The following is a 17,396-nucleotide window of genomic DNA, read 5'->3' as shown; positions in this document are numbered from 1 at the left end:
ATATTATAAATTTATATTAAAAAATTGAAAATATCATACTTTCTTATATTACTGTGACAAGTTTATGATTATAAAACTATAATACAATTATAAAATTTAAAAAAAAAATAAATAAATAAGTTAAACTCATACTTGGTATTTTTTATTTTTTTGTTAGAAAAGAAAAAATATTTATGTGTTGATAATGTTGCAATTACAATGCAACAAAATATTAACTAACTTGTGTTTCAAAAAAAATATTAACTAACTTTCTAAAATAAAATATGAAGTAGTAAAATAAGTTTATCTTAAAATATATCTACACAATATGTAATAAAATATATGAAAAATAGTATCATATCCCAAAACCCCAACAATATTACAAATTTATATATAAAAATTAATAAAAATATCACTTACTTCGTATATTATTTTATTTTTTACCTGTATATTTTTTTTTTTTTTGAATAACAGTGATATAATTCCGTTTAACCTTCGTACATTCTTTTATTGCCTTCGTAATTATTTTTTTATTTTTATTTTCGAAAGATAAGTTTATCTTAAATATCTATAAGTTAGTTATTTCCTTACAAAAAAAAATGGGTTAGTTAGTGTTAACCGACCTCCTCCCTCATATTATATAAACTGTTCTTAATTAGCTCTCATCATAATTCATTGAACTATCAATCCCTATTCTTTCTCTTTGTTTTACATCTTCTCTAAGAGTATTCAACTCAATCATCAACATGTTTAAACTACCACCCGGCTATCGTTTCAACCCCAAGGATGATGAACTGATTAACCATTATCTTTGGAGAAGAGCATTATATGGTAATTCTCCGACTTGTCCGAGGATGCCTCTAGTTGATAATATTTTCGGCGAAAATGCTGATCATCCGTCAACTGTTTTTGACTCTTTTGGAGAATCGGAGCGTGAAGAAGAGGATACAGTTCGGTATTTCTTTACAATCCCCAAGAACGTGTCTAGTGACAAAGATTATAATTGTGTCAAGAATAGAATAAGAACGGCGGGTAAACATGGTACTTGGAAACTTCAAAGAAGTGATCCGGTTGTGGTCAGGAATACTAGTACTGGCCAAGAGGAAGTCATTGGGTTTCGAAAGCTGTTGAAGTTCATGGAGTCGACAAGCAATGGAGTTGAATGGAGTATGTGTGAGTTTACAAGTAAAGTGTTGGAGGAGAAGATTAATAATATGAACAACTATGTTCTTTGTCGGATCACCAAGAAACCCTCTACAATAAGGCAAAAAAGACTACGTAGTGTTAGTGTTAGTAATACTACCAACAATGATAATGTTGTTGTTCAAGAAAACAATGATAATGTTGTTGTTCAAGAAAACAATGATAATATTGTTATTCAAGAAAACAAAAGGCAACACATAAACTTGGTACCGGCGGTGAAAGAAGGAGGACTTTCTTACGGCGAAATCTTTAACCAACAAGTTATTGATAATGAGCAATTAGGTTATGTGGATAATGAGCGATTAGGTTGTGGTGATGACGTATTAGATTATAATTTGGGTAATTTAGACTTTGATCTTCCACCGGAGTTAACAAAGCATGGTGAAGGACATAATAATGAAGTTGTATGCAGCGGTGATAAAATGCAACAAGGTCACGTAGATGACAAATTAGGTTTTGGTAATAAGATGTTTTCAATGTTTGGTTCAGATTTTGATGTTGAAGCGGAGATAGCAAACTATGGTAAAGGAGATAATCAACAAGGAGATAACAATCAAGTTGTATGCGTTGGTGATCAAATAGTGCAACAAGATCACGTAGACGGCGAATCAGGTTCTGGTAATGACATGATATCAATGCAAGACTTGTTTGGTTCAGATTTTGATATTGAAGCTGAGTTAGCCAAGTATGGTCAAGGAGATAACAATCAAGTGGTATGGGCAAATTAATTGTGGAAATACAACAATAGATTACAGTCAAAGAACAAGGGTTTTAATTTGTTGTGTCAATGAAAAGATTAAACAATATTAATTTTCTTTAATCATGTATTTTCCATAATTTTAGTTGAGATTTTACATTTTCTTACAATTATACATGTGAATTATTCAAAATAGAGTTCATCCTTAATTTGTTATTTTTCTGTCACTTTTATTTTATATACTATAGCCTTGATCGTGAACACTTTATATTTTCAATACGACTGAATACAAAATTCGATGGAGGATTAAGTTTCAGTACGAACTGTAAGAATACACAAAAGAGCAGTAATAAGGTTTAAAATAATGGCTTCATTAATCAATATGACTAAAAAAATTATGCTAATTTTTTTTGTCTTAGACGCCTTTATGAGGACAGTGCAAGATCTTCTTCACTTGATTGATTCATGAACGCATATTTCAAGAACAGAACAGTTCTTCAAAGATAATTTTTATCAAATGAAAGAAGAGATCAGAACTTGAAATTATATCGTTGATAAGAAAGCAGAACTTAGCAGCATTCCTGTCAAGATAGCCACTAGTGAAAAGACAACGTCTAAGGGTCAGTGATGACATTGGAAGTAGCTTCATCGGTAGATCATTACCCACAAGGGTTACATAAATCCAGGGGCCGAATCATTACAAACAAGGGTTACATAGGCTGATCCCAAACATACCAAACACTTGACCAGCAACTAACCAAGGGGCCGAATCATCACCCGCAAGGGTTACATAAATGCGAAACTTTTTCACACAGATTCCCACCATGAAATCGATGTAGTTTCTCATCAGCATAACTCATCAACTTCACTCTCTGATTGGTTCAAGTATATCCAATTCTCTTCCTAAAACCACTCATTGCAACAAATAAAGAGGGGTCTCCCAAACATATAGCCACCTCTAGGTTAAAAGATCAGTTCGACAGGCTCAATGGCCTCTTGATAGAAATGACAATATTTGGTGAAGAATGAAGTCAGGTGTTTCAGAAATTTGATCAATAGATCTTGCTCCCATACCCGAATCTATTTTTAAACAGCCAAGAAAGTCCCACCTCTCAGATTAAGTCAATCAGATATCTATCTCAAGTTAACTTCGACCAGAAGTGGTTACAGTAAGCAATCTGAAATATGTGCACCAGTAAAATAATTAAAAACCATCAATGCAATAAATAAAAAGTTCCCCAGCAAGAAAAAGTATAGTCTTGTTTCTAAAGGATTTACCTCTTCTCGACTTCTTGTCAACTTAAGTTTTCAGTATTCAGAGGTGAGCTCTGCAAGCTCGATGACGGGAACATGCATAATACAAGGTCAAAGGTCAAAGGTCAAAGGATATATCCAAGCAGGTGAAGGATATATCCATCAGCTAACAGCATATTGACCTGCAATTCCACATGATGAAACACCAGTCAGTAATCCCAGAGCAGAAGTAGTTAAATTTACAAAGAATCTACAAGATGGATGTCTGGCTGGCAAAAAAAAAAAAAAAAAAACAGATGACTTGCTGGCAAAAGATAAACGATAAGGTTGAATATGCAGATTGCCATGGCTAAAATCAAGAGCCACTCAACAAGCAGATGTTCTATACATCCAGAAGAATGACATAAATTATCCGAAGCAGTGGCCAGACCTTATAGATAATTTTGATGTCTTACTTATGCCCATATCTCACCTTCAACATCGCAGATACTGCTTGAAAAACTCCAACTTTAACAAGCAACATGCCTCAACAACCATTCAACTTTTACTGGCGAGTCATACAACGATTAGGGCCCACACCAGATATAAAGGACATGTGCCCATGTTTTGCAATATCATTCAAGTGCAACAAATGACCAAGCATCTACAAGCATTTAAATGTGTCCATCAAGTATAGAATACATATTTGAAACTAAATGCATAGAATAAACCCACAGGCATTTGGATTAGCATGTGTTAGTTTGGTTCAGGCAATTTTAATTAACCAGTTCAGGTCACATTGGCATCAGTATCAACGAGCTTGCCAATAAAGTCCAGTTAGTTTTGTCACTGTTGTTTGTTTTGGTCAACATTGATTTGGTTGAGAGTGAGCTTACCTTGCCATGAGACATCTTGGGTCGCTGGTTCAGCCAACTCCAATATTCAGTCTTTCCAGTTATCAAATCACCAGGGAAAAGCACAGGAGGGAAACAGTAGAATTGGAGTAGAGGTGGATGCCTGGTGGAGAAGTAGGGATTGTCAGTTTGTCACTCTTTTATTTAGGGAAAAAAAATTACGAAAAAATATCATGAAATAAGAAATAAGAACTTACCACAGTCATCAGCACGTCACAGCACATGAGATGGACCCCTATCCTATACTTGGGATGACCTTTGGAAGCAGTCGGTACTGCTGTGTTGTGTTTGCATCACCCTCAGCTAAAAGGCAGGATAGCTCATTTTCCAAAGTAGCATAAGCGTCAGCAAATGCCTGAGCAATACCAAAATTGTCAAGACAGATGGCACATGTATTTCTATTCAAAGATATGTGCCACTAAATCCAGTTGACAAAAGTCCAGGTCAACCAGAAAAAACAAGCAAACATTCTGTTTGATACCAAAATGGCAATAGTCAAGTTTGATCATGATTATTTTAAAAAAAGATTATAATAGTTCTCTATTGAAACACAAATTTTAAATGTCATCATCATTTAGAATGTCACATTATAGAACTTGATGATAGTTTTATTAATCACCTGGCTTCAGCCTTATAAAAATTGAAGCTTGATCATGATTATTGTATATATTAAATTGAATATTTGGCCTGATCAACATTTTCAAAATAAAGCCAGCCACAAAGTTATGGTATGCAGCTCAGCAAGTCACATTTCAGAAAGGGGAAAAAAAAAATCAACGAAAAATATATATGCAAGTATCAAGTATGTATAAATAAATCAATTTCAAACAAACCTTGATACACTGATGAATCCGGAAGCAATTCTTCCCCACGTTATTTGTTGGAAACAAAGGATCATCGATGTAGATTGGATCAATGCTACAGTAGCATGCAAGCAATATATATATATAAAGATAAGACAACAATCATCCAATCATAAAATCAAGATAGCAAATCAAACAAGAATGTATGCTGATGCTACAACAGTCACTCAGTTACCTGCATCCTCTTTCTCTGTTTATATATAACCCACTCCCTTGTATTGAGACACGCATTTGTCGAGGATCAAACACATTCCTGCATCCAGTTAATTAAGGAGTTAGAATGAACAATCCCAGATACCATCGAGATTTTTTAGTCATTGAATTCAGCAGAAACAAAGATATACACGTAGAATGACTAATCATCCTTCAACTCACCCAAAGAAGTAAAGAAAATCCATGAAAAGACTCCCAAGGTTCTGCAAAATAAATTACTCTATTGTTAATAAAATCAAGGATATAACCCAAGTTCAACTAATAATTGGGAACACAACAACATATTCCAAATACCAGGTTTCTGATAATTATTTGACAGCCTATATTATTCACAAATAATGCACCCAAAGAAAACTGAATAAGTTATTCGGTCACATGCAAATGTCATAAATCCAAATACCCATCTAAGAATACCTTTCCCTTTTTTCTCCCTCTTCGCCCTTTTTTTGAGGATGATTTTACCAAAGTATACTTCAGTTTAGCACTGACGAACATAACTAGCCAACTCTACTGCTAGAGCTGGTCTCAGTCAACTAGTCAAAGACACTAACTTCCCTTGACTTTTTCAACAAACATGGAATCAAAGAGTGTACATAAACATGTTAATCAAAATTTTCCCTTCTACCAAAGTAATATCTAGCTACAACAACCAATTTAAGCTTTGATATATAACCTGGACAGCCAAGCCCCCTAACATTGAGCAACATAAATCATTTATTGTCATGCTTCATGAGCAAAGTTTTTTTCAAGATTTTTTTTATACTTAAGAGCAAAATTATGCAGACAATTGAGGATATATTAATCTTTTCCAACAATATATCAATAAGGGGGATTCACACAGATGACATGAAAGATTTAACATGCCAGACAAGTGATAGATGTCTATGCATATCTAGCAGATGCTCCTTTAACAGCAACACCTGCCTGCTTTAATAATGAAATAGAAAAAATCTCACTCAAAGTCTTATCATTTTTATTAAATATTTTTTAAAGCGTACGGCAAATCTAATCAGGGAATAAAATTCTTCAAACTTTATGGGGCACCAGTAATTTCACTAAGATTCATACTTGGTTAATAGGCCGGCCATGATGATGCTCATGCTGAAGAAAACGTGTTATCAGCAAAACCTGCAACAGATTGCAAAATAGCAAAGCATTACACATAACTACGAAACTCTTACCGGCAAATGTAAGTGCTACAGAAATTTGGTAAAAACATAAGCCAAAACAAATCACCATATATCAATTATTATTAACTAGAGCAAGAATTCATCCTAATCCATGTCAAGATGAAATCAGGAAGCACATAGGGAAGAGAGAACAAAACTTGGCAAGCAATTATGTACAAGTAACAATGTAGCATAATAGACAATTAGGTAAAAAATTTACCAAACAGTATGAACTCAAGCCTCCCGAGTACGATTGATCAAGGCTACGGGCTGCTAAAAACTGCTTTAGTACCAAAGCCAGGGGAATGGCAGCAGGAAACTGGTCGGTAAGCTGTTTGACCTGCATAGCACATTTTGGCATGAAAACAATGCTGATACAGGAACCCATTAATAGCTTCATCACAAAATAAACAAAAGGGATTTGTCAAAGGTCAACCAACTAACCAAAAGCCTAAAGTGATGGTTGAAGTCCCAAGATTGGTTATATTTTATCAGGATTTTAATTGGTTTTCCGACATAAGATTATAAGAAATTAGCAATAACAAATAAGTAAAATAGTTGAAGCAATTACTTTCAGCACCAGATTAACCATTATATATGTCCAGCAGAAAAATAAGCAATTATTGCCTCGCATTAGGCATCATTATGGCCAAATAAATGGCTGCAAACACAGCCTATCTATTTTAACAATACACATACAGTTTGCAAGATTTTGACTGGGAACCTATAGGTTTAAAATGATGATAAATAAGAAAACAACTGAAAATTGAAGTAGAAATATATACCAATTCAGTTGTTTGCAGCCCTGTATGTGAGGGTGACTTAAAACTAATGTCTAGACGAACGGAAATACAATCTTTGTCACAGTTGATAACTTTTAAGTGAGTCGGTTGAGGAGCACTGTCTGAGCCAATAGTATCATTTTTATCAACAGATTGTCCATCATTCAGCTTATTTTGTCCCCTTACAGAAATGTGCACAGTAGGCGCAGCAGTTGCAGTCACAAAATCATGTGGAACATCCACTACTAGCATGATAATGGGGATCTACAACAAAGGGAAAAAAATATATAGCAAAAGATGGATCATCAAAATCTGAAAGAGCAACCTCATTTAATAGAGATATAATAAAAAGAGTTGTTACCGCTGTATTCTCCACAGTCTTCAAAGAATCTGCTTTTACCCATTCCTGATTTCCCAGGTATCGAGCAGCATGCTAGAAGATTTATTGTGTCAGATTAAAATAGGTTTCTAAGAGATCCACAATCAATGAACCACTTGAAAATCAAGCAGACAAAAGAGTAATGCTAGGTAGACAAAAGTCAAGAATCAAGTAGAAAATCAGGCAGATGAAAATCAATGAGCACACTAGACTTTGAGAGCAGCTTAAATCATAGATGAATCTCATTTGAAGGAAAAATGCCACTTATCTAAAAAATGAAAAATACTTATGTAAGCCAACAGCAGTAGCAAAGTATCTCATCTATCAATTAACTCAATGCCCAATACATTAAACTTAACATAACTATAATTTTTGACATATGCATCCAATAAATGATGTCCCAGAAGTAAGAACAACTATTTAAATACAAGACTGGAGCAACAAGCAGCATTGAGTAATAAAAGGAGGTACTAACTTACAGAAGTAAGCTAAATGAGTAGTCTGAAAATTAAACAAATTTGGTGAGGCTATTATTCTCAATTTTTTCATCTACAAGCAATATGATGGAGCGAGATATGACAAAACACTCGGAAAAAGCAAGAATATCATACACTGCAGTGGAGAGACATATGGTTTAGAAAAATAATCAATCAATGACTTAGTGCTGCTAGCTCATTACATCTCTACCATGAAGTCACGAACCCACATATACCATAACTTTGAGCAATGACCAGTGTAGCAAAAGAAGAACGGAATCATAACATCAACGGCAGTAACATCAAATTAACAATTCTATCCTAAACGTACTTGTAGACATGTTTCCTTTATGCTATTACGACCTTCTAAGATTCCAGCTTCCTTAATAGGCTCCTGGAAATGCATCAATAATGTTATGCCAAAGCACAGAAATGAGCACAAACTTCAAACAAAAAATTACAATTTAAAAAAGAACAAAGAGTACTCACCAAGTTTCTCACTGGAGGAAGACAAACCACAAGATCCACATCACTTGTCGGAAGGGACAAGCCAGTGGCATTGGAACCAAATATATTGGACCTGGAACGAGGCCAGAGAACTTGGAGTGAACGTGTCACCCGCTTCACCGCCCAATTAACATAAGGTCTCCTAATTAAATTCCCGGCAGCAACCTTGATCATTACAATAGAGGAAAAAAACATTTATATGTAGGGAAGAGAATGTAGACTTGGAGGCACATACAAAGAAACGCACACAAGCTGCATCCGAACTAAAAAAATAATAACAAGACTTCAAGAAACTACCTGCTTACAAAAGTAGTCAATTTCATCATGAAGAAGATTGTGCATCAACAGGAGAGATGCCTTCTGTTTCGAGCAATTTACCAACTCAGGTGGTTGCAGGGGAAGAGCAACATCTGGCTGCAGTTAAGTATGGTGACAAGCTCAGATTTATTGTGAGCAAATAAGTAAAAACAACTACATAGAGGACTCACATACATGTTCCTGATCATGGGTTAACTGGGAAATTGCAATCAAGCGATCTTGCAGTATTGCTCCCGGCAAAGGCTGAACCATTTTCCGAGCAGCAAAGTTCTTATTTTTCCAAGATGGCCACATTACTTCAGCACCATCAACGCGTACACAAGCTTCTTCAACATTAGTCCCATCATGAAACCATCCTCTTACACCCAGGTGTCTTGGGCTGGAGCTACCAGACCTAACAGTTGGAAAGCCTCTATGTTTTCTGGAGTCTCCTACAGGAGAAGGTGGAGGAGGACGGGGAGCACGTGGAACACAAAGCACTACAGGTGAAGGAGGGCGTTTAATTCGAGGATGTTCACACCTGTTTGGAGGAACACGAGGACTTCTTAATTCACGATTACACTTGAACTCGGATCTTGACCTTTCCCTTGATATACTTGGAATTATTATAGGCCGGAGAATTGGGTAAGGCAGCAAATCTCCAGATTTGGCATCACAATCACCAGATATACTGGCCAAAGATCCTGGAAGTTTATCTTCCAGCTCCAAGTCTGTCATTGTTGAGGAGCTATGAACCATTTTCCCTTCATTCCCGGACCTAACATAACCAATTGGTTGATGCCCTGGAGGCAAAGACTCGAAAGGAGAACAAAAAGGAGCAGCAGATGGGGAGTTTAGTCCATTTGTACTGTAAGATGATGAAAATGCAACCATGTCATCAACAGTCCTATTCATGTCAGCTTCACGCCAAGCCCATGAACTGTCATCAGAACTAAGTGAAGGAGGACGAGAGAAACTAGCTCCTCGATAATCAGAAGGATTCCAATACATGACGCCGCCACCAAAGAATTGATTGTAGTCCTTGCCAGAGACAGCATGGACTTCATATTCTTCTTCTGATACACAATGGCTATCATATTCATCAGCTAACTCTTGTGCGCTTGGTGATTCAGAGAAGTCAAAGTAATCTGCAAAATGTTTTCTTTCTTCTTCACTACTTAAAGCACCTTTATGGGGACTTTGGGAAGCAAAGCTTTGTTGTTTTCCAGTTTGACGCCTTGAAACAAATGGAGAATCATAATTACAAGTCTGTACAACAGGGCACCAATCTAAACTAGCTGGTAATGGTTGAGGCATAATCCTACCCATCTGTCCTCCAATATTAGAACTTGTTTGATGCATCTGTTGTATGAAAGAATGTTGAAAATGATTTTGCCAGTTGTGACCAACTTCCAAATGCAATCTGTCTGTAGCAGGTGGAAGATGCTGTGAATCGAAGCCAGCCAAACGATTAGGGGCCACAGTAGGCCATTCATATGAGGGATAATATGCAGGAATTACAGCTTCACCATTATACCAACTCTGGTTATCTTGTTCACAGATCAGGTTTGTTTTACTTTTATCGTTTCCACACGATGACGTAGCATTTATGCAGGAACTAGCATGGTCCTCATGACCATCGTCGTATTTTTGAGCAATTCGATTATTCTGATACTCTGTTGCAGCCACTATAACAGGGTCTTTGTCAGAATTAGCTTCATGAACACTTTGAAATTTTGTCGTCAGTTCAACAGGACTCATATCAGATTCCACTAAATGTTTATCAGTTTCCATGTTGGGAACTACAGCATTCTTCTGCTTATTCGAAAGTAAGTTACAGTCAATCCTGGGACTATGTTGGTCTTCCGCAGAAGATGTTATATCACCTGGTTCAGAGCTACACAGATTGACCTCTGTACATCCAGCCTTATCATAGCAAGGAGCTAAATTCTGCTGACCATTCAGACAACTAGTAGAAGTGTCATTTGACAATTTTTTCATACCAGCAGCGTGATCTGTAGAGATATGTTCTTTCTCATATTGTGTGGTGGTACAGGAAGAGAAAGCAGTCTTTGTTTCAGCAAAAGTGTTGAGGACTTTACTTGAAGCATCCGGCTTCCCACGCAACTTCTTTTTATTTTGTTTTCCCTTCTTTGCGGGAGAAGTTTGTGACCTCTCAGGAGCCGACGTCTTGTCCTTTACCTGTTTATGTCAGTGCTTCAGTAGTCTTAAAAGGATTAAAAAAAAAATAGAAAACTCAACTTTCAAGAAGACAGTCGACCAAAACAAAAACTACATTGTGCAACCTAACATTAGTCCTTTTCCCAAAGGTAGAGGCATGATCCATTTACTCCCTTAAGATTCCCCAACCCCCACCTTGCTCAACAGGTTGATGCAAGCATGCCCAAATGAATTCATAAGTAACAAATTCATGTTTTCTATATTATAAAACTGATCCGCAACAAAGCTACAGAAGGAGAGAGAAATACCTCAAGAGTTTTGTCAAGCACAAAGTCATTATCGCAATTCCTTATAGCTGGATTTATCTTTTTGGAATTACGATTCTTCCCCTTCTTCTTACGTTGAGTTCCACCCTGCTTCTCCTTTGATTTGTTAGCCACTATATTATGATTCTCCTCATCCATTAGTTCAAATTTAATGTAATCAAGTGAAACAGCCATAAGTAATCCTCTCAATTTCCTCAATATGCCATCTGCAACCATATTCACAGAATCCAAAGAGCTGAAAAAGATCTTCTCCTTATTAAAGTTATCATGAGGGCAAGTTAGTGCCATTTCAATTATAACCTGAAGCACAAACAACCGGTTCACAACATGCCTTAATGTGGTAGGTGGCCTGGAAGAAGGTGAAACTAGATCAGCTGTCAAGCCTAATTCTGCTCGTCTTTGTAAATGCTCTGTAGTGGGTGCGTTCTGATCTCTGTATCTCACAGATTGCTCCTCCGCTAAACCGAAATTCCACAATTTGTCCTCCATGCTCCCATCAGCGCCTTTTAAGATTTCACCCGTCTGAAAACTTAGAGTAGTCAGAAGTCAGACTATAGTTCAGCAATGGTCAAAGTCCAAGGCAGCAACTTCATATTTTTCATACAAAAAATCCCCTATACCAAGTACCTATATACTTTACAAGAAAAGCTTGAGTTCTTCCCCACCATAAGCTCAAAAGAAAGCCGTATAGCAGAAAATAAAGTCATCGTCATTTAACCTCCAGACTTGCCAAGCTTTTTTTAGTAAAGCATGGCTATGGTATCTTAGAAATTGGGATAGAAGCTTCTATCTTTAATATTGGACAATCAAGATATTTTGAGAACCAGGCAAGTAGTTTTACAAATAAGTGAGTTTGCATAGGCTTCCATTGTCAATGCCTACGTTCTACAAACCACCTCCGTGCTCCAGGAGGTGAGCATTCTCCAGATAGCCTCAATTAGTCAAACCCTTCCAACCCACATATAGATTTGCAACATTGCATCAGCTGCGTCATCCGCGTCTAAAAAGGAGAAAAAACGAGGACCAGGAGAATGAAAAAGAAGAAAAAACTACTCTTCTCAGAAAATTAGATTGTTTCTTCAAGAGAGCACAATATCCTTCTAACAACAGCATCTTTCAAATACAACAACAAAGCCTTAGTCCCAAAATGATTTGGGATTACAGCATCTTTCAAATCAAAAAAAAATGATTTGGGGTTACAGCATCTTTCAAATCCTTCTAAAAAAATAACCGTGATATGTCTATAAAGCAAGTCAAAGTTTTATAATAAAAAAATAAAAAAATAATAATAAAAAAAAAAAAAAGCATACTTCTCAGTTCTCACTTATCCTAATAAAATCTTCTATAAGTGACACAGACAGTCACAATAAATTAGCAAAACACAAAACATATAGGTTTACATTGGGGTTTTGACCCTAATATTTAATTTGGCTGAATACGTTGAATACTTTTTTATGAAGGAAAGGCAAATGGTTGAGAGTATTTATCCTTAGGCTTGACATGCTTGTGGACGGTTAACAATGTAGCAAAGAACTAAAACTAAAGAAAAACAGTTCAAAGATCTTACTATACATTTAATTTTTTTAACAGAAACACCTTACTGTCTATCTATATTAAATACACAAACTTAAGCTTTAGTAGCAACTAGCAAGACCTTTAGTTGTGTGGTCTTAAGCCATTTCCACCTATTTCATATGCTTGTAAAAGAAAGGAAAACATAGTCCTTTTTGAGCTATGCAAGAAAAGAAGAGTTCCCCAACATTCAGCATTTGGGTTTCCTCACTTTCCAAACATCTACAGTCAATACAGCCTAAAACTACTTGATTCCAACATAGTTTCGAATCATTTCCATCTAATACTTCATTTAACGCTGGAATCAATTCTTTCTGACAAATACCATGAATTGCGTCCTCAAATCCAAAAAGCATGTGTTAAGAGCCAATTGCCATCATACAAGTCATTCAACCATATCAATGCAACATTATTGTTTTTCTTATAGTTCAGAAACAATATAGGTCATTCCACAATTCAAATACAACCTAGAATGCCACTCCACAAATCAATGCAATTCAAACATATTCAAAACCAATTCTCATAATTTGAATCAAAAGGAGTAAATTAAATTAAATGACAATATCAAAAAAACAAATAGATTGGAGGAAATACCATAGATTTCGCGGTCCTCCCCAAAACCATCCGAAACACCTTCCTTTTCATTCCATCATCCAACTTCTCCCACCAATCAACACACCCTTTCTTCCTCCAATAAGCATTTACCCCCAATCCAACTGCATTGTTAGCCTTCTCTTTCAACTTCACCCCTCTCTTCTTCCCACCATTACCATTCACCCACGCCAACCTCAACGCCACCTCAACCCGATTCACCACGAACGCCTCGAGACTATAATACCCTTTACCCTTCAACCACCCCAACTCAGGCCACTCATTCCCCAACTCAACCCAGTCCGAATTCGACCCATTTAAAAAACCCGAGTCCGAAACCCGGTCCATAACCCGAACAAACTGATCAAAATCCTCAACAAACCCCTCACGAAACGTCACCGTATCAAGGGTTTGAGCACCCGAAGAAACCCCAGAACACTCAGAAGAGGAAAAGAGAAGAATCGACGATCGAAGCATACGACTCGACTCATTCGAATCAGCAACTCGAGCGAGTAACCCACGACATCGGCGAGTACAAATGGTGGGCAGAGAATCCTCTGAAGGAAGGTCAGGGAGGAGGAAGAAGGTGACGTGAGGAGAGAGAAAGAGGTGGGAACGCATGCGAAGGAGGAGCTGAGTGAAAGTGGGGTCGACAATGGTGAGGTGGGCCTGTCTTTGGGGAGGAGAGAGAGAAGAAAACCATTTCAAAATGGCGGATTTATCTGGGTTCGGGTTCGGGTTTGGGGTCGGGTTAGAGGAGGAGGAGTTTTTGTAGAGAGAGATGTAAGAAGGTAAGATGTCGATGATTTGCTTGGAATCCATTGATGCAGAGGTTTTAGCGGCGGAGAAGGGTGGTTTTGACGGTTGATTGTGTGAAATCTCCATTGAACTGTAACACAAGCTAACACAGATAGGACTTAGGAGGAGAGAGAAAGGAGAAGAGTGTTGTTTTTGATCGCCGAAATGTATGGAGTGTTGTTTTATTTTGTTTATTCATTCATTTCTTTGGTTAATGGCATGGATTATCCCTCAAGTACGTATTTTGGTATTTGTAACATTTTAAATGTTGTTCATGTACTGTATTTAATATCTACCGAGTCAATTAAACTTTGTGATTTTATATACTTCTTCCATTTTTTTTTTTACGGCTATTTCACCAAATGTTACTGAGTATTTTAATAATTCACCAAATGCTATTAAAGGTTTTCAAAAGTTACCAAATGTCACCCAGTTTTTAAGTAATTCACCGAGTATCATTAATGACTAACGGTCGTGAGTTTAATTATGACACATGTCATGATATGATTGGTCTATTTATTTTAATTTATAAAAAAAAAAAACAAAATTTTCCCAGCCACCTTCCCACCACCACCAAACCCTAGCCCCTCCCCTTATCTCGCCAGAAAACGGCTGGCCACCCCCCTTAACCACCAAAAAACGGCCAGTCGACCCTTTAGCACCCACCTGACCCACCGTCGACCCCCTAAACCACCCACACGACCTGCCCCGACCCCAAAAACCACCAACACGAGCTTTGATCTGACTACCGCGCAGAACCACTCCTCCGTCCTATCCTCCACCTTTGAAACGACAAAATCGACCATTCTAGATTGTGGGATCAAACCCCACTAGAGGTAGGGATCGTTATATACACTCGAGTGTACAGTGCAGCCAAAGGTATTATTAGGTCATTTCAATGATTACTATTCATTTTATTATCAAATGAGCAAACAAATACCCTTAAATGCACCGTGTACCCGGGTGTATATAACAACTTTTCCACTAGAGGCACTTTGGGGTGGGGATGGACTCCCTTACCCTTTCCCCCACTCCCAGAGTGCCTAACCCGTTGACCCGGGTCAAGAAGACTTGTGAGAGGTTCCGACCTAGTGGGCCGGGCCTTTCTCTGATCCGGATATTGATGAGAATTTCGAGAGTTTGTTAAATCTTTACAAGGAAAACCTAAACTTGAACATTAACTCATTGGAAGCTACAAATTGGCGGTTCTTGGACGGTTCAAGCAATGGAAGGTTTAATAAAATTTTATATACCTTTTATTCGGCTTATATACTGGTATAATTCTGTAAACTCTCAATCTGATTTAATAAAATCTTTTGTTCAGCTTATATACCTTTTGTTATCTATTACTCGTATATAGGTTTAATTAAATCTTGATGATGCTTGATCAGATTATGAAAGGCGTAATTATATAAGTCAACTTGGCCAAATCGATATTTATTAGAATTGAACTTGAACCAAAACCCGACTCAACACTAACCCGAACCCGTATGTACCATCTTGTTAACCCATCCAAACCCAATTCAACATAACCCGAACCTGAAATTGAACCCAATCTAATTTTAACTCGAATTGAACCCAACCTATATCCGAAAAGGTAAACGACCTGTTATAACTTGAACTAAAATTGGCCCGGCCTGAACCTGAACCTGATCTGAAGCTAGATTGACCCGACATAACCTGATCCTGATTTAACCCGAGACCTAATTTGGCCCGACCCAAACCCGACTTGAATACCCGAATTAACAACTCTAGTTGACACCTTTCTATTATCACGTTTGCCAATGCATGTTTTTAACGCTTAATAACTTCAATTATCAACATTGTAAAATTATAAAAAGTGGATATATTAGTAAAATATACATATAGACGATTCAAACAAGATCTCACATGATTATATTTTATCGTATCTATAAACATAAAATGAGTCAAAGTGTAGTGTATGAATGGTGTAAAAGTCGAACGGTGTCAACTGAAAAACAGAAGATATCTTTCAAATATCGTACTTGTTTTATCAAATTATTAACAGCCCGTCTTGTGTGTGGCTAGCCACATCGTGTGACCACTTATAAAAGAACAAAGTAACACATATAACATTGACTAAGTAACCCCTATAACACTGACTGAGTAACCTCTATAACACTGACGAAGTAACTCCTTTAACACTGATCAAGTAATCCCTATTAAACTAATGAAGTAACCGCTGCCATATGGTGTGCCCAGCTACATATAAGACTTTGTGAATTATTTAACAGTTGTAATTTTAAATAAATCCAATCACAACTATCTTTATCAATAGTAATGGCTAAAATAACCAGTGACGAATATAACATCTTTTATAAGTGGGTTCAAAATATTAAAATTAATTTGATTCAACTAAAATTTAATAATATCAATCATTAAAAAAACATTTAAATGCATTTTTCTAATGACTTACAAAACAAATATAATTCAATGAGAAACAACAATGTATTTTGTTATGAAAATAATTATGAGCACAATTTTGTTTTATTAACAATCATTTTGGTGTAGATACATGTTTTCTAAGTTCATATAATTATTACGGTAACTCTAATATATTTATATAATATTATATATATTTAATTTAAGCTTGTGTAATCCATCGGTATTATTGTGAAATAAAATAGTTATTAAAATATGAAATATTAAAATTATTTTTGCATTAACAAATTACGTAAAATTATTATAAAATGAGAAATTATGTGTAACTACGTAAAAATGTTATGCATTAGCCCATTTGCTTTTATCATGGTCGCCTAGTAACTTCAAAGCATTAATCAAGGGTTTTGGCCCTATATATAACTGACGAGATTTCCTTATAAGCAGTCTTGAACTTAAGAACTTCGGCTTAAGAATGTTACGTCCGAAATGCGACAAGAAGTCATTAAAAACCCTCCAACGCACTTCGTTTTCAAAACTCAACCTATATGAATCACCTTTCCACACAAAAATGATTATCTAACTCTCCCCTTTTTTCTTTTTAACTCTCCCCTAAAATCATAAGCCTTATCCTTACTTTCAGGTTCATTGTCAGAAAAAACTAATGGTAAATAGCCCAAAATCACTTTTTTATCTAAAAGTTCCTCCTCTTTCATAGAGGGTGTCTTAAATACCTTAGGCGAACCCCACGAAACAATGTTTCGAAGGTTAATTTATTATAGATTCAATTAAACGAAATGCATTCTTCTGTACCGG

General features: G+C 36.4%; 1 protein-coding gene across 3 annotated transcripts; it reads right to left on the bottom strand.

Annotated features, from left to right (window-relative positions):
* Positions 1-2,129: 2,129 nt before the first annotated feature.
* Positions 2,130-14,293, bottom strand: LOC145614238 (uncharacterized). Of its 3 annotated transcripts, none has more exons than XM_081669254.1 (18): positions 13,386-14,293; positions 11,202-11,741; positions 8,908-10,914; positions 8,713-8,829; positions 8,398-8,580; positions 8,240-8,302; positions 7,415-7,486; positions 7,057-7,317; positions 6,492-6,611; positions 6,171-6,230; positions 5,265-5,305; positions 5,065-5,142; positions 4,860-4,944; positions 4,224-4,381; positions 4,009-4,129; positions 3,606-3,776; positions 3,158-3,315; positions 2,130-3,057 (listed from the first exon to the last, which is right to left on the bottom strand). In XM_081669254.1, exons 1-14 carry the CDS (start codon positions 14,265-14,267, stop codon positions 4,262-4,264), a joined length of 4,629 nt encoding a protein of 1,542 aa, XP_081525380.1. In that variant the 5' UTR covers positions 14,268-14,293; the 3' UTR covers positions 2,130-3,057; positions 3,158-3,315; positions 3,606-3,776; positions 4,009-4,129; positions 4,224-4,261. The 3 variants fall into 3 exon arrangements, with proteins under 3 accessions (XP_081525380.1, XP_081525382.1, XP_081525381.1); XM_081669256.1 differs by having other exon boundaries at positions 11,202-11,748; positions 13,386-13,523; XM_081669255.1 differs by lacking the exon at positions 3,606-3,776.
* Between the last annotated feature and the right edge of the window lie 3,103 nt (positions 14,294-17,396).

This window comes from Chenopodium album, chromosome 25 (assembly GCF_948465745.1).
Source record: "Chenopodium album chromosome 25, dcCheAlbu1.1, whole genome shotgun sequence".
Classification (NCBI taxonomy): domain Eukaryota; kingdom Viridiplantae; phylum Streptophyta; class Magnoliopsida; order Caryophyllales; family Amaranthaceae; genus Chenopodium; species Chenopodium album.
The sequence above is the reverse complement of the archived record's forward strand: the minus strand, read 5'-3'. Positions and strand labels throughout refer to the sequence as shown.

What these genes read in the sequence shown, in the direction of transcription:
- LOC145614238 (XM_081669254.1), bottom strand. Translation starts at nt 14,267, where the DNA reads ATGGAGATTTCACACAATCAACCGTCAAAACCACCCTTCTCCGCCGCT. An exon ending in TGCTTGACAAAACTCTTGAG is followed by an intron (nt 10,915 to 11,201) that starts GTATTTCTCTCT and finishes TGACATAAACAG; the next exon opens with GTAAAGGACAAGACGTCGGC. An exon ending in GGCTGCAAACAACTGAATTG is followed by an intron (nt 6,612 to 7,056) that starts GTATATATTTCT and finishes TGTGCTATGCAG; the next exon opens with GTCAAACAGCTTACCGACCA.